The 17968-nt window shown below is 43.4% G+C and overlaps 1 protein-coding gene and 1 long non-coding RNA gene across 5 annotated transcripts in view; one reads left to right on the forward strand and one right to left on the reverse strand.

The window, feature by feature from the left end:
* Positions 1–869: 869 nt before the first annotated feature.
* Positions 870–17968, reverse strand: part of LOC122008608 — a 36020-nt gene continuing 18921 nt past the window's right edge. The window contains exons 6-8 of one of the 4 annotated variants that reach the window (XM_042564395.1): positions 7268–7377; positions 7135–7164; positions 870–1181 (exon numbers count right to left, since the gene is read on the reverse strand). In XM_042564395.1, the coding sequence (XP_042420329.1) occupies positions 1125–1181; positions 7135–7164; positions 7268–7377 (197 nt within the window). In that variant the 3' untranslated portion in view covers positions 870–1124. Of the gene's footprint in view, positions 1182–7134; positions 7165–7267; positions 7424–17968 lie in introns of those variants that run through there. The other 3 variants (XR_006119325.1, XR_006119323.1, XR_006119324.1) reach the window with 3 other exon arrangements.
* Positions 2844–7313, forward strand: LOC122008610. Its single transcript, XR_006119326.1, has 4 exons — positions 2844–3327; positions 3417–3558; positions 3761–3822; positions 7175–7313. It is a non-coding gene; the product is annotated as an uncharacterized LOC122008610 (long non-coding RNA).

Below are 17968 nucleotides of genomic sequence, written 5' to 3' on the forward strand. Positions count from 1 at the left end.
TGTCCCACCGTAGCAAACTCTTTAGGGAAAAACTAAGAGAGAAATATACATGTTGGTGAGAACCATAATAGACACTTACGATGGTAGATTCATAAGAGTCCCAATATGATCTTGTGATGAAATATGTTGAGACAGAAAGGGGATGAGATCCTCTGTCCCGAAAATGGTGTCCCTTCCCCGATCGGACGAACTAAATCACATCTCTAGGATGCAATGTACATCATGAAAATATCATAACCGTCCGATCGACGAGGAGACACGGAGGCATACCATTTTCGGGACAGAGGATCTCATCTCAACAGAAAGACACCTTTATCTATTTTGTTATTATGTTTCAACTTCGAAAAAACATTTGATCCGCACAAGTAATCAACCAAACACTTAGCATCCTTCTTAAGAAAAAAACATATCACCCCTAACAAATTTCGCTTGTTACCTAAAGGAAGTTTTCACTTAGAATGTCCAACTTAATTCGGATAGCTATCAAATGGTAAACACACTTGTCGAGGTAAAAACATATTAATTACCTTTATTCTATTTCAAAAGATAAAAAAAATTCACAAATTCAACCATGTCAAAACTTATGCAAGCAAATTGACTAGAAATGAATAAGCATAAAGAAAAAAAATAAGAAACAAACTCAGTTAAAAAATCAGAGTCATATGCAAATAAATAAGCATCACATTAATACAGAATTATAGAAATTTATACTAATTTTCACCACAAAATAAAATTGCTTCTTGAGTATTTATTTTACATGAGTACTAGGTAAGAGACATGTAATTTTATCTCTTTTTTTTTTTTACCACGCCTCAGCAAATAAGGTAGATCAGTCTAGATTTTGCAAGTAAAATGACAAATACACAGACTAAATTCCAAGCAAAGATTATAAATGATCTCCTTTAGAATACATATATACTGTTCTGTTATGCTATGAGCATATAAGAAAAACAAATGTCTTCACACAAAAGTAACTATGTAAACACGATTTAACAAAACAAATCCATAATCATCTCCAATCTCCGAGTTTGTCTAGGACAAGCCATGTAACTTTGCAACATTTGGCAATAACGTCAGTGTCTATATATTCATCTGAGACCATAATTTGGATTAGGTAATCAGTCTTATGAATATTGGTTTATCTTGAATGATTCTTCGGCTGCTCTATTGATTATTTCATTCTACAAGAAGAAAATATAGCTCAGTGAAATGTTATTTACAGAGTGTAACAAAATATAAGGGAATTATTATCTAGAACATTAAGAAATGAAAACTAATAATCACACTTTTGAAGTGCAAATAGTAAATATCTAAATTTATGATAAATCAGGCGGACCCATCCAAGAAAAGCAACTACAAAGGATATGTATACCTTGTCATGCACCAGAATAACTGAAATAAAAATAAGGACATAATCGGACAGACAAAATTATTAATTTTAACATATTTAAGATCAATATGTTATAGGTGAATCCAGACGCATAACGAAGCTTGCTCACATCAAAGGCAAATGGAGTTTTAGACATGAGATTTTAGCTGAAAGAGGTCAAAATCAGACATATTTGACTAAAGTAAATATGGTTCGGCCAATAGAGCATAACTCTAAGAGGTCGGTATTAGTGGGGTTGACCTTATTGAGCAAACACTCTAAAAAATACGTTTAAAATGGTATGGATTTATATTTGGGTGACCAATAAATACCTCAATTAGATAATGTGAGATCATGATAAATATACACATTAATTGAGGAAGAAGAAGATAAAAGAAGACTTGATTAGCAATAATAAAATAAAATAAAATTCATTTAAATATATATGAGTATATAATAGGGGATCAAACCCAATAACATAGGAGGATTCATATACCCGACTTCGTTTAGTGGAATAAAGGCTTGATGGTGGTTGCTGTTATGAAATTTATAAAAAAATATTAATGTATTTTTAGAAATTTGATATTTGAAACCTTCTCTTTTTAGTGCCCGAGTCAACTGTTTCAAAATTCTAGTCAACTAGACTTGGTTCAATCACCTTAAGTCGGTTAATACTTTAAAAAAGAAAAACAGTTTCATTTTGTTGATCTTGTTTCGTTGTTAACATTCTTAAATTGTAAAGGATGCTTATGTTTTTGATAAATGGAAAAAGGGAAAATGGCAAAGGGGAAAAGTAATTTGAAATTTGGTTATTCTTCCTAGTATATCCTGCTTAAGGGGCAGTTTTAGTGCAGCAGGAGCCTATTTAGAGTGCTTACTTTCATTTATACCTCATTGATTCTTACCTAACATAAGCATATTGTCAGCCATCAAAAGAGGAAGATTAATGGAACATTTGGTCCTTTTAGGATTGAGATTTATCATGACTTTGATGATTATGACAAAGATTATAAGATAGACTTATTATATTTGATGTGTAAAATCATGCAAGACTTCGGCAAAAAACATGGATACTTGGTGTTGATGGCTCAATGGCACGAGGTCCATTGGAGTTGGAAAAAGGATAGCGTGGACATTTGAGACACTATAGGACAAGGAGCATTGGAATGTTGCTGAGTCGAGGAGGTGAACTACATAAGCAAAAATGAAGTATGACATTTGGACTACATTTAAAGGATGAGTAGCTTGACGGAGAAAGACCTTAAGATGGTGAAACTCCATGAGAGTTACAAGTTGAGTGACCCATATGCATGGGGCGAGAATAGTACTCACTCTAGGCAAATTTGGCCATTAACATGCTAATCGACTGAAGGAGTTCCTCTATCAACATGGTAATCTACTAAAGGAGTTCCTCAGTCGGTTCAAACACAAGAATACTAGTCGACTAGCGAGTCAACTAGTGATAGTCCTATCAACTGGTGCCTATGATGTGAAGTTTAGATGAAACAGTCGCCTAAGAAACAATCATGATCTAATGGATTCAAACAACCAGTCAACTGTTGGCGTTGAGTATCAAAAACAAAAAAAAAAAGGACGTAACAGTCCCACTGCCACTACCATACCCACCAACGTGCAACCATACCTCCTCTTTTTCTCCCTCTCTTTTCTTCTCTTCCCCACCGCAGATTGACCTTCTCCCCATTTCTTCTTCTTTTCCTCCTCCCACACCTTTCTCGTCCTCCAGCGAAGAGCAGAGCAGGCAGCCTTGCTACCTTTTTCTCCAGCCACCAGCCCTTGCGGAGCTCCTTGGAGTGTGCCGGAGCTCGCCGGACCACCAAAAAAGAGGCGAAAACAAAGCCTTAGTTGCTGCCCTCTTTTCTAGCCAAGCACAGCAGCCACCAGAGCTAGCTGTGGCCTTTGCTGGAGCTCGCCGAGACAACCGGTGAAAAAGGGCAAAGGTTTTTCCGTTCCCCTTCACTATCCCAGCAGCCTTCTTTGTTTTCATCCTTCCCTAGCTGGCATTGTTACCTTTTGTTTTCTCCAACAGCAGCCCTAGTTGCTGTCCTTTTCTTGGCAGCACTGCCGGAGTTCACCGGAGCTCGGTGGAGCTAACTGAGACGACCAGCAACGAAGGGGAAAAAACCCTAGTTGCTGCCCTCTTTTCCAGCAACTACAGTAATCCATAGAAGGTAAATTTTATACTTTATGTTAATCGGTGGTTAGGATGGGTAAATAATTAGATAGTAATGGAGATATCTTTTAGGAATGTGAAGTTGTACGAAATAGCGAGATCAAAAATAATAATCTATCGGCTTCAAGTCGTAGATAACGTTTAGATCTTATGTTATGATTTTTATTATCATTTGAGTTATTGTTGTATTATATATGTAGATACAAGTTTTGGGGGGGGGGCACGGTGACTTGCCGACACTCGAAGTTTTGCTCTACATAAAGTGGGTAACTTCGATCCTTTGACTCTTTAAACATTACCTTGTGCATGAATAAATAGAATAATTGATTATATGTATATGCTTGTATAACTATTTTCAAAAGAGGATTCAAATGATATTTAAAATAGTGAAATGAGGGTTTAAAATAATTAAATCATTAGGGGGTAAATAATTGATATTATTTCATTTTCACATGTGGGTTCATATGGGGATTAATATGAGAAGGGTTGTTTAAAAAAAATTAAATAAATATTCTGAATTACTCTTTCGTTGATACCTATCTTTTTTACTTGCTTGACCTTCCATACTCCATGCTTTTGATATTCTACTTGTTGATATTTGTAGCTTTTTGATTGATAATTTTTTCCTATGAAGATACTTAAATGAATTAATATATTTATATGAAAAGTTGACTTGGATTAGTCATCTAGACTAACCAATAAGACATGAACTTAGAATGAAACAGTAAAAAGGATTAAAGTGAAATAATAAAAATGGTAGATGAAGAATACTAAAAAGTGAAAACTATGAGCCTAGTTTTATACTAGAGCTTTATACCCGAGTACTGGACCACCCACATGTTATTGTGGTAGTGTGGTGGCCCGTGGTCTAGAGAACCTAACCGTACACCCGATGCATGATGTAGTCCTCGGTCAGTGTTTATTATGTCTTCCACCGGTGAGGGTTGGCAACCCATACATTAGATGACGTATGCGTTAGTTTTATACTCTGAGGAAGCTTTTAGCCTATACATATGACAATACACTCTGATGATATTGGTTCCAGTGATTCATTTTTTAGTTGATTTATCAAATTTAGATCATTGATATACATGTTGATAGTACCATGGATGACTTGTATACCGACTGATTAAATAATGAGATTGGAGAATTGATTTTAGTTGATAATAACAAATGATGATAAGGTGAAGATTCTAAATTCTACTATAAACAATATTACATGGTTATAGATGATGATAACTGAAGATGATTATACATATATATTTATGTATAAATGGAGAACTTTAAGAATAATTTAAAGTTGAAATAAAAGATTGTGATTTACTTTACTTCTTTGACTTCTTAAACAAAATTAAATTTATGCACATCTTTTTTGATTACCCACTTAAGTCATTTCGCTTATTTTCTGCATTCCTTAGCATCCAGTTTTGCAGGCACAAGGATCTTTTTGATATTATAGTTGGTCCCGACTTTATATAGTGTTGCTTAGAGATCTCGACGTGTTGGTTTGCTTTAATTTCGTTTCGTTGTATTTAAGTTTTGTTTCACGTGTAATGTTACTTGTATAGTTTTGTCGTCTAAAAAAAGAAGATATATATATATATAAAAGAATTGATAAATTTCCTGATTATTCTATTTAGATGATTTTTAGGGTTTCTTATATTATACCGTCACCAAGTAGGGTATCAGGAATTATACCCCGGGCGTGACAATTTGTACGTAGTAGTTGACTAATGGACACCAACTTAGCAAGATTGAATCAAAGTTTCATTTCATTGAAGAAACTATTTTAAGGGTTCAAAAGACCACGAATTAGAACAAGATTAAAACATTTTACATGTCAACACTGTCATTTTGTGTGCTTTCTTGTTAACTCTATTGTAACCCTGTGTTATCTTTAATCAACTTGTAAGAGACTTCTTCACCTTTACTGTTTAGAATAGAAAGTATAAAGGATTACGGAAGTAATCTACTAAAGGATTATAAGTCGTAGAGTAGGAATTTGGAAGTTGGCGAATCACGTTAAAATTCTAACTAAAATTCTTTATCCCAAACATCAAAACTTATGATAAATCACTTAGAGCCCAATTGCATTGACAATTTATAATTTATTGTATGCATTATTTTTTTATATAATATTACTATGAACTTTCTAAACATTTTCAATCCAATATCATGAAGCATAAATAGCTATATAAAAAATAAGATTCTATCTTTGCATTTAAATATATAGAATGGATTATAACGATAATACTTTAAATAGATTTCTTTAACTAGCAGTTATTTGTTATAGTAAATGTCTATCTTTAAAATATTTAATTGAATTTATATATATTCCATCAAGTCAAGTTTGTTGAGATTCGGATCCTATGTAGAATACGCATAAGACCAAATCTTGTGTTTGTAAATTTCTAACCCTAGATCTCGCCTGGTATTTGAGCCATTTAGGCCAATTTAGATCACAACAGCATAAGATCTGGATCACAATATTGACTTCATGGTGTGGTCCACTAATCAAGGCCAATGGGTTGTAAGGTAAGGCAAGACAAAAGTCATAAAATGTCATCAAGTTGAGCCAATGATGTAACATGGTCCAGGGCAAAGGGTAGGCAAGTTGCTAGGGTTGTTAGAGGGCTATTGGAGGTATATGTTCATTGATAGGTCGAGGGGTTGATAGATAAATCAGGAAGGCAAGTCACAGAAGGGTTGCAGCTGTTAGGACTTAAGTTTTTGAGAATTTTATGTCTTTTGATCATTTGATGTTGTAGCCAACCCCACCTAGTGGGAATGATTTGATCGTTGTTGTTGATCATTTGATGTTGTGGGAGATAACTTAGTAAGATAAAGTTTAAAAGACTTATTTACCTAGTTCATATTACAGTAGACAAGTGGGCATGCTTGGTGTTCTCAAGAGAATTGCAAAACCATTCGGAATTTCTATTAAACTGATTGGTTCTCTTGGTTTTCTGAAAATTGAATGTTCATCCACCTAAATTGCATATTTTACACTGTAATAGGACCAAATCAGATCAAGACTGTCTAGTTTTTCCAGTCATTTATCCTGATCCAGTTTAATTTTTATAATGACACATATAATTGTCATGACCACCAAGAACAAATGATTGAGAAGATTTGCAAATACTTTTCCTATTTAGTGCATAACAAAGCTGAGGTGTGGTGACATCACAAGTGCATCTAAGCAATAAGATATCCATAATTTGTTTAAAAGATAGCATTATCAGGACAATGACAAGGTCACCTGGTGAACCATTCCTGCAATTTAGGCTTGATTTTAGATCTTAAGCAATCAGTTTGCCAATAAAATGAAATTTATGCAATTTGCATTATTTGCATAAGGTTTTAGAGGAGGTAGAAGAAAAAAAAGGTGATTTTTTTTTTATTATACACATTATACTATGTTCAAGTATAAAATGCTTGTTTCGGACAAAACAATTCAGAAATCCAACCATTAGCTTAATAGATAAACTTGTTTCAGCAATGTTATATATTGTGCTAAAAAAATGATTTAGCAAAGAGAAACATTATTTAGTACGATAAACAAAAAATTGAATACCTGAATGTGTCTAGTGATATGTCCTATTCCCTGATTTCAGATACACAATTGAAGAAAACAAATCAGATGCTCCAGAAGACAAGAAGCAAATTATAATTACTGATGAAAATCTCCAAACAGAAAGCACACGTACTTGAAACTGCTTTGTTGCCCATGAAAATTCCTGAAAAGATCTCGTGTGCAATATCTTTGATGAAGTTGGAAACTGGATTGTCTCAACATGTTGTACAAGCCTCAAACTACCTTCAAGATACATTAGACCACATGCCAACCAGTTAAACATCTTTACCTACATAATGTCAATCTACACATTATCAAGTAATAAACTTAATTATCAAAGTTAAGTGATGCAATAATTAGACTTTCCAATTAAAACTACACCTAAGTTGGTAAAATTTTATTTTTAGTTAGCATAACAAATTAGGAATTTCTTTATTTATTGAAAAGTTTGGTCAAGTTATTGAAGGAATCAATTAACTAATAATATGTTTTATTGAGAATTAATCATGGTTAGTGCTTTTAAAGAGGTGTCCATCCCTTTTGTTATTTCATCTTTTATCCTTATAAAATTTCATTTTTCCTTTGTGAGTTTTGTTTGTCTTGGTGTTGAATCAAATGTTATCAAAGTCAAAGTTAATATGACAATTGATACAGGTAAACGAGAAGCAATTTTTCCGCTCATCCTAATTTATTCCTTGATAATGAAACTACCTAAATGTGGTTCTCACAGAACAATTTGTCTTCACTTCATGCCAGTGATGATCTGGCAGCCATTATGCATTGCCTACTGACGAGTCCCTCTTAAACACCGGCTGCAACCACGTGTTATCGTCCAGCCCACTAACACCACCCCCCCCTGTTGCTGTATAACAGGCACATTCTTAGCCTCCCACCCCACCCCACCCTACTACTGCACAATCTCTTCCTCTCTCAAATCAATAGGACCCGCTTCCTATCATTTTAACTCCAAAACCCAATAAGCAACTAAGCAGTCCTTCCTTCTTAGGCCTACTTAACCCCAAATGCAACCTTCTATAGCAACAAATCTAATGGTCCGGAGAACAAACATGTAATTTGGAGGAGGTTGTCAATGAGTTTGTGGTATATTTTCAAGGGTTGTTGAGCGCTAGTGAACCTTGTATTCGGCTGGACAGTAGTAACATGGAAGGGAGGCATCTGTCCGAGGGCCAAATGAAGGAGCTAATCATGCCCGTGGCTGATGAGGAGATTCACCTTGCACTATTTGATATTGGGAAGGATAAAACCCCCGGTCCCAATGGGTTTAATGCCAAGTTCTTTACTTCAGCATGGGACATGGTAGGAGTAGAATTCTTGGCTACAGTTTGTGAGTTTAATGCCAAGGATATCCACTTTCACCCTTGCTTCTCGCATTATGCTTGGAGGCTTTTTCTAGAGAACTAAAGAAAGCATCATGGCAACCCGATTTTCACTTTCATCCTATGTGTGGAGGTGTCCAAATTACACACCTAGCTTATGCCGATGATCTATTGATGTTTGCAAGGGTCGATACCTCTACTATCTCTATCTTGGTGGAGTTGTTGAGGGGCATTGGCGACAAGGCGGAATTCCGAGCCAATCCATTGAAGTCCAATATTTACAAGGTCGGTGTGGATGATCACGCTTGGAATCATATACTTTAAATCACCAGATTTCAACAGGGTACTTTCCCATTTAGATATTTTGGCATTCTCCTAGCCAAGGAGAGGCTTCACATTGCTAACTATAGTTCTTTACTTGATGAGATGACAAAGAAGGTTGTATCATGGCCTAAACATATCTTATCTTATGCTGGCCGGTTGGAGTTGATATGTTCTATGCTAAGGTGTAAAATGCTATTGGCTTTCTATTCTTCCAATGCCTTGTGGAGTGATTGATAAACTCTATGATATGTGCCGATCTTTCATTTGGTCTACTAAGCACCCACTGATCTCTTGGGCAACAATATGTTTACCGAATAAAGAAGGGAGTCATGGTCTTCGGGATTTGCAAGCTTGGAACAACGCACTAGTATGTCGGATGCTCTGGAATGCTCAAAATAAGATGGATTCACTTTGGATCTGATGGGTGCATCACCACTATCTTAAAGGTGCAGATTTTTGGCACTGACAAGGAAAACCATCATATTCTCCTTTGATCAATTGCTTATTATAGATTTGGGATGATCTATTGCAAAGAACGGGGAGCGAGTGGCGAACATGAAGATGATAGAATGGTTTGTGGGGGAAAAGAAGGGGCGGTGAACGCATATGAATTGTTTACACCTCGTGCCACCAAGGTTTATTAGGCACCGGTTGTTTGGAGGGCTGTTCTGCTATCTAATGACTGGTTCACCCTTTGGTTAATGCCCACAGACGTTTGAGGACAGCAGATAGAATGCTATATGTAACCGACAAGCTGTGTTCTTTATGCCGACAGCAAGAGGAGTCCAATTCCCACTTATGTTTCCGATGCCCGGTTGTGAGGGAGCTTTGGGACAAGGTGCGGGGTTGGTTGGGCTTTCCCCATCAGATTTTTCGGTCCAGCGATTATTTAGGGTATTCCGAAGGCTAGATTGAGGCAACGAACGACTTACAAAAGCCTGATATTTTGTGGTTTCTTGTATGTTTTTTTTGGTGTGTCAAACTCACAACAAATGTCGTTTTGAGGGTGATGTTCCTTGTGTTGAGAGGTTGTTCCGCAAGGTTCAGATTCATGTTTTTCGTTTCATTGATTCCTAGAGTAGTAGTAGCTGCTTGATGTTGCCTATCAGTTTGCAGATGTCTAGAGTGTAGTAGCTTTGCGATGACGTCTTTAGTTTCATTTCATAAACGTCTAGAGTTGTAATGATTTTATGATCCTTGAGATCTCTTTATATATATTTTCCTTCCCATAAAAAAAATATCTAATCTCAGAAGAGCAAGCAGAGTCCTCTTTGCAAACAGCCTATGCCATGTGTTCCTCCTAGAAGTGTATCCCCACCAAATTTGTTATTTGTTGATCCTCTCTTTGATCAACCAGAAAGCCCTTTCTCCAACTCTTTCCACCACCATATTTTTTTTTCTTTTCTATGACTATATAAATAGCTTAATGATAGCTATATCTTAAATGATTTTTTTTTCTTATGTGGCTTGATAAAAATAATTTCTAGGTCATAAGAGAGGAATTCAGCATAAAAGAGATTTGGTTCAAATTGAATTTAGATCAGACACAAATTAAATTATGCACCTTTTGAGTTAAATTGGAGTTGAACTAGACTAAATGAGAGATTTCTATATGATCCTGTCCGAATCAGGGGTCAACGAACGCTGGGGACGTGGCGCTCCCTGCTGGACCCTCGAGCGCTCCGGCGAACCTGCAACAAAACCGAGCCGGGAGGGGTGTCCCGGCGACGGCCCTCCGACGCTCAAGTCAGGCGGGGAATAACAAACAGATGGCCTCAAGATGAAGACTTGCATACCTCCGGTGAAGAAATGGAGACCTTATATAGACCTCTCGAAGAAGCCTGGGCGCGCCAATCAAAGCAACTACCTGCTTTTGACCATGCCCAGGTATGGGTCTGTCAGAAGGGCCATGCCCAGATATGGATCTGTCAGGAAGACGTCCATGAGGCCATATTGCTACTGTATCAACCTTTCCATGATGTGACGGCAAGATCCTCCATCGTGCGATCTTGTGTACGGCCTAATCATCAGACATGCTTCTGCTGATATCCCATATCCCGAGCCGAGCGCATAGGCCGCTCGGCCACCTTTGTACCCTCGCCCTTATCTTGGCCGAACGGACAACCCGCTCGGCCCTTTGGTCCCAGCCGAGCGGACTCCCGCTCGGCCTTTCGATCCTCCTGCCTTGGCGTCGGAAACCCAAGCCCATGGATGGGTTATCTCTAGCTCCGCTTGGACCATTACCTGCTTGGCCAGCCCTCCATCCGTCCTTAGGCTGGGACCCTTCAGAAGGTGGGCCCCCCATTCTTACCGCCGAATCACTTGCCTCTCTTTCAAGTCTAGTCGAAGGAGGCAGTGAGTCCGACTGACTGGACTATGTGTCCGAACGGAGCGGTCGTCGCCTTACCGTCGCTTATAATATCCCTTGAGCCGTCCGGCCCTTACGCCACATTCAGCCGCTCGGCTCTTTGTTTTGGATGTCTTGGCGTTCAACGTGGATGTTCGCTTGTCTAAATCTTCTCGAACATCGCGCAAATCCTTTTCATTAAGTCGAAGCATGTGCGGTATGGGCGCATTAATTGCGCCTGGTGACAAAGCGCCACGTGGCTCCTCTTGCGTGGCGGTGATGATCCGTACGATGGGACGCCGATTGCTTTGAAATGGACGGTTAGATGATGACCTTGTCTCTCGTGACCTGCATCCGACGGCGGAGGCCGACCGACCTCTGCCGTATAAAGCCTTCGTCTCCTTCCTTCGCCGCATATTCGCTTGTGCGTTGCCTTCTGCTTCTTCCTCTGCCGTGACCTCCGACGATCCAGTTCTTGTTTTTCGGCGGCTACCATCTCACCGGTGATCCTTTCCGTCCGTTTCCTTCTCAGTGAGTCTTCTCCCTTCGTTTACAAGGTCTTCCCAACTTGTTTTGCCTCTTTTGCTCCCATTCCTTCGATTCCTCGCTATCTTTTTGTTTCTTCGAGATGACAAGCTCCTCCGAACCCGCTGTTGGTGTTCATGGTATATGGTCACGGAGAGTCGGTTTGATGAGGAGGGTGCTCGGCGCCTTGTTCGGACGTATGGGATTCCCGATAACTATGAAATAGTTGTAGCCGACCGGACCGACCATGACCCCCGATCGGCACCATTTGTTTTTTCTAGACCAATTCCGTGGCCTTAGATTTCCTACCCATCCCTTTATTTTAGGGTTTGTAACTATTTTCGCATCCCGCCCGGCCAACTTGTGCCGAATTCCTTTAGGTTCTTTGGTAGGGTGGTCGTCCTCTTTAGGCATAGTATCCCTCTTGACCCCAAAATATTACACTTCTTTTTCTACCCTAAACAATCCGAGCTTATCTTCCAAAGTAGAATAGGCTTTAGATTTTTTGATAATACCGACCTCCAACAAACACTGGAAGGAGTTTTTCTTCTATATCCGACTTCCGGCCAAGATTCGAACCAAATGGCGGACATCATTGCCGACTCGTAGGAGCTCGCGAAGTTCGAAGCAACCCACTATCTTCATGCGAACTGGTTATCCCAGCGATACAAGATCGACCATTGCTTCTCAGGGGTGTTGTATATTTTCGGATTGTCTCCCGTTCGGGCAAATCTCCCCTTCCGCATGAGTAAGGATTCTTTACTCTCTTAGTCTTTTTTGTCTAATTGATTTTAATTTCTTTTACTGCAGCTGAAGTCATGTGGCGCTCCAAGGCTACCACTCATTTGAAATTAAAGTCCGTGGAAATTGAAGCGGCCACCAAAAAAGAGCTCGCGGCAGATGCAGGAGAGGGCGGGGCGCAGTCCGCCCCTGAAACAGAAGCTGCCCCATCCGCTTCAACGGAGGTTGAGGCGGATCCGGTTTCCTCAGCCCCCGCCGAGCTGGGCGTCCCCCAGGTCGGAGATCCACCATTGGAGGTTCGGCGGAAACGTCGAAGAGACTCCAGCCTTCCGCCGACCCAAGAGGGGGCACCACAGGCGCCGATCGGCGTAACTTCGCCTGCTCGCACGCCATCACAGATCGAGACACCCCTCCCGGCTCGGTTTTGTTGCAGGTTCGCCGGAACGCTCGAGGGTCCAGCAGGGAGCGCCACGTCCCCAGCGTTCGTTGACTCCTGGTTCGGACAGGATCAATTTGGCGCCGTCTGTGGGAACGCACCTGCATCCGAGCAGAGGCAATGGACGAGGCTGGACGACAACACACGATGACGCTCTCGAACGAGGAACTCGACGCTCTGATCGAGATAAGGGTCGCCTAGCTTGTGGAGCAAAAACAGAAAGTAACAGCCGAGCGGCCGAAGAAGCAAGCAACGTCAACGTCTGGTGGTCGAGCAGAAACACCATCGGCTACCGTTCTATTCCTTCGAGCCCTATTCCGGACGCCTCCTGATGCTGTGGCAGTGAATCGCAATCGGGGATCTTCGTCAGATGAAATACCGGTACGGGACAACAGAAAAGGCAAGGCCCTCCGAGCGGACGCTTCTCCCGAGCGGAAGCACCGACTGCCACAGTCCCATCGCCCTCAAAAGCAGATACTTCATCTCCCGAATTCGACTTATAGCAAGCCCCTCCTTCTGGAGCCTCAATAGCGGAAATTTGATGTCAGGCGATGAATCGACCACATACGAGGAAGTTGGGTGGACGAGCAGCCGAGCGGATAAAGATGGATTGGCACTTGGATCCACCATGGAGCGCAAACCACCTCCAGCCTTACCGGGCGGGGTGAAAGGTGTGCCAATGTAAATCATCCTATGTACTTTTTTCGACTGGATACTTGAAATGCAGAAATGAAAAATCAAGAGAACAACTACAAGATCGGGCCAAGCGCTCTAAAATTGAAGGCCCCGTACCATTCGGACGGAGGTATATTATCCTAGCCAAAATGCTCGACGAAGCAGACCCTGAGCCATTCGGCCAAGAGTATGTTATCCAAGCTGGGTGAAAGGAACGAAAGGTGATAAAAAGGAGGGCAAAAAGCTTCGCCGAACGGAAGCGTCAAAAATTAGCCAACGTCGTCTAGCCCAGACGTTAAACCGTAGAGCCACGCCGACCCGGCTATAAAAACCGAGCGGAAAATCGACGAGCACCGTCGTTAAAAATCGAGAGCCGCGCCGATCGGCTATAAATATTCGCGCCGTCGAGCTCCGACGTTAAAGATCGAGAGACGAGCCGGCGTCTATAAATGTCTGAGCGGAAAATCGACGAGCACCGTCGTTAAAAATCGAGAGCCGCGCCGATCGGCTATAAATATCCGCGCCGACGAGCACCGTCGTTAAAGATCGAGAGCCACGCCGATCGGATATAAATATCCGCGCCGTCGAGCTCCGACGTTAAAGATCGAGAAACAAGCCGGCGTCTATAAATGTCCGAGCGAAAAACCGACGAGCACCGTCGTTAAAGATCGAGAGCCGCGCCGATCGGCTATAAACATCCGCGCCGACGAGCACCGTCGTTAAAGATCGAGAGCCGCGCCGATCGGCTATAAACATCCGCGCCGACGAGCACCGTCGTTAAAGATCGAGAGCCGCGCCGATCGGCTATAAACATCCGCGCCGACGAGCACCGTCGTTAAAGATCGAGAGCCGCGCCGATCATGATCGTTCGCAAGTACCAGACTGATTAAGGCCGATCGGCTGTCGGTTGGCCAACACTTCGCATTCACTGAAAGCAATCCCGATCGGTCGTTTAGTAGGAAGGGGAGTCCAAGTGATTCTACGAATAAGCAGCAACACACTAAAACGAGACAATGAAGGGCAAACAAATGCAAGCAAAGGAACATAAGGAGGCCGAACGGCACGTACAAAAATTTTTGCATCCGCTGAGCGGATGAAATACAGAAAGCACTTGAAAGAACTCGCCTCACTCCGGGTCTTCAAAATTAAAGAAGGCGTCCGGGATATCATCAATCATGGCCGCCAGGTCGGAGGCGGGAATATGCATTCCCTCGGGAAGGTGGCCACCCTTCTTCAAGTACGTCATGGTGACCTTGACCGCTTCGGCGAAAGTAGAAGAGACGTTGCCGCCGAATTTTGCGCCGAACCTCTCCGAGCGGAGGTATTCTTGGCGCGCTGCTGCTAGGCGGTTCGGCTCTCCCTCCTTATATTTTTTGAGTGCCGCTCGGGAAGCGGTTAAGGTATCTTGGACAGCCTTCAAGTCCACCTCGGCCTTTGTGCGTTCTGCCGAACGGTCCTCTCGCTCGGCGTTCAGCTGGGCCTCCAGATCCTTGGATCGCTGATCTAGCGCACGGACATCTACTTTCATCTTGTCCAAATCGGCTACCGCTCGCTTCTTCCGGGCAGTAGCGCGTTTGGCATCCGCTTCGCGCTTCTTGACTTGGCCCTCTAGCCGAGCCACCTCTGTAGCCAGGTCGGCAGACTTCTTCTGTTCGGCCTCGAAGGCTTGTTTCTCTCGCTCAGCAGACGGACCTCCCGACACTTGGAGTTTTTCCAGGAGCTCCTTCAGCTCGGCTAGCCGATGGCTAGTGGCGATTTGCTCAGCCCAACGCTGTAAGGGAAATAATGAAATCAGGGACCAAACAGTAGCATGGTGCGGGAAGAAAAATGAATTTACCTGAGTGGCCTGCTGCATGTTGTTGTCGCCGAGCTGCTTGGGCGTCATGAGGGCCACTTGAATCTGCGCGTCCTCAAAAAGCTTGGCGAGCGGACCCGTCAAGGTTATTTCGTGAACAGGGCTCGAGGGCCGATCGGCGGACAGTAAATATTCCTCCGATGGGAATCGGAGGGTAGTTTTGATGGTCGGATGGTCGGACGGCGTTTCTTCAGTCGCGGCCGCTTGATGAGAGGACTCCCCTATGGTGGAAGTTTCGCCCAACCGACGTAAGCGGCGTCGAGTCCGGGGAGGAGAGCCGGAGGGCTGTGCGGTAGGCGAAGCCACGGGGGTCCCGATCTGTGATGGCGTGCGAGCAGGCGAAGTTACGCCGATCGGCGCCTGTGGTGCCCCCTCTTGGGTCGGTGGAAGGCTGGAGTCTCTTCGACGTTTCCGCCGAACCTCCAATGGTGGATCTCCGACCTGGGGGACGCCCAGCTCGGCGGGGGCTGAGGAAACCGGATCCGCCTCAACCTCCGTTGAAGCGGATGGGGCAGCTTCTGTTTCAGGGGCGGACTGCGCCCCCCCTCTCCTGCATCTGCCGGGCGGCTGGGGATGAGACCCCGCTCGGCGAGCTCTTTTTTGGTGGCCGCTTCAATTTCCACGGACTTTAATTTCAAATGAGCGGTAGCCTTGGAGCGCCACATGACTTCAGCTGCAGTAAAAGAAATTAAAATCAATTAGACAAAAAAGACTAAGAGAGTAAAGAATCCTTACTCATGCGGAAGGGGAGATTTGCCCGAACGGGAGACAATCCGAAAATATACAACACCCCCTTGAGAAGCAACTGGTCGATCTTGTATCGCTGACCGGATAACCAGTTCGCCGCATGAAGATAGGCTGGGTTGCTTCTGAACTTGCCGAGCTCCGGCTGAGTCGGCACAGCGGTCTGCCATTTGGTTCGGAATGTTGGCCGCTCGGGAAGTCGGATATAGAAGAAAAACTCCTTCCAGTGTTTGTTGGAGGTCGGCATATTATCAAAAAATCTAAAGCCTATTCTACTTTGGAAGATAAAAGTGCCCAGCTCGGATTGTTTAGGGTAGAAAAAGAAGTGGAATATTTTGGGGTCAAGAGGGATACTGTGCAGCTTAAAGAGGACGACCACCCCGCTCAGCAGCCTAAAGGAATTCGGCACAAGTTGGCCGAGCGGGATGCGAAAATAGTTACAAACCTCTAAAATAAAGGGATGGGTAGGAAATCTAAGGCCGCCCTGGAATTGGTCTAGAAAAAAACAAATGGTGCCGATCGGGGGGTCATGGGGCCGGTCAGTCGGGTTGGCTACAACTATTTCATAGTTATCAGGAATCCCATATGTACGAACAAGGTGCCGAGCACCCTCCTCATCAAACCGACTCTCCATGGTCAGGTACCAAGGGCCATGAACACCAACAGCGGGTTTGGAGGAGCTTGCCATCTCGAAGAAGCAAAAAGATAACGAGGAATCGAAGGAATGGGAGCAAAAGAGGCAAAACAAGTTGGGAAGACCTTGTAAACGAAGGGAGAAGACTCACTGAGAAGGAAACGGACGGAAAGGATCACCGGTGAGATGGTAGCCGCCGAAAAACAAGAACTGGATCGTCGGAGGTCACGGCAGAGGAAGAAGCAGAAGGCAACGCACAAGCGAATATGCGGCGAAGGAAGGAGACGGAGGCTTTATACGGCAGAGGTCGGTCGGCCTCCGCCGTCGGATGCAGGTCACGGGAGACAAGGTCATCATCTAACCGTCCATTTCAAAGCAATCGGCGTCCCATCGTACGGATCATCACCGCCACGCAAGAGGAGCCACGTGGCGCTCTGTCACCAGGCGCAATTAATGCGCCCATACCGCACATGCTTCGACTTAATGAAAAGGATTTGCGCGATGTTCGAGAAGATTTAGACAAGCGAACATCCACGTTGAACGCCAAGACATCCAAAACAAAGAGCCGAGCGGCTGAATGTGGCGTAAGGGCCGAACGGCTCAAGGGATATTATAAGCGACGGTAAGGCGACGACCGCTCCGTTCGGACACATAGTCCAGTCAGTCGGACTCACTGCCTCCTTCGACTAGACTTGAGAGAGAGGCAAGTGATCCGGCGGTAAGAATGGGGGGCCCACCTTCTGAAGGGTCCCAGCCTAAGGACGGATGGAGGGCTGGCCAAGCGGGTAATGGTCCGAGCGGAGCTAGAGATAACCCATCCATGGGCTTGGGTTTCCGACGCCAAGGCAGGAGGATCGAAGGGCCGAGCGGGAGTCCGCTCGGCTGGGACCAAAGGGCCGAGCGGGTTGTCCGTTCGGCCAAGATAAGGGCGAGGGTACAAAGGTGGCCGAGCGGCCTATGCGCTCGGCTCGGGATATGGGATATCAGCAGAAGCATGTCTGATGATTAGGCCGTACACAAGATCGCACGATGGAGGATCTTGCCGTCACATCATGGAAAGGTTGATACAGTAGCAGTATGGCCTCATGGACGTCTTCCTGACAGATCCATATCTGGGCATGGCCCTTTTGACAGACCCATACCTGGGCATGGTCAAAAGCAGGTGGTTGCTTTGATTGGCGCGCCCAGGCTTCTTCGAGAGGTCTATATAAGGTCT

This window comes from Zingiber officinale, chromosome 8A, assembly GCF_018446385.1.
Source record: "Zingiber officinale cultivar Zhangliang chromosome 8A, Zo_v1.1, whole genome shotgun sequence".
Classification (NCBI taxonomy): domain Eukaryota; kingdom Viridiplantae; phylum Streptophyta; class Magnoliopsida; order Zingiberales; family Zingiberaceae; genus Zingiber; species Zingiber officinale.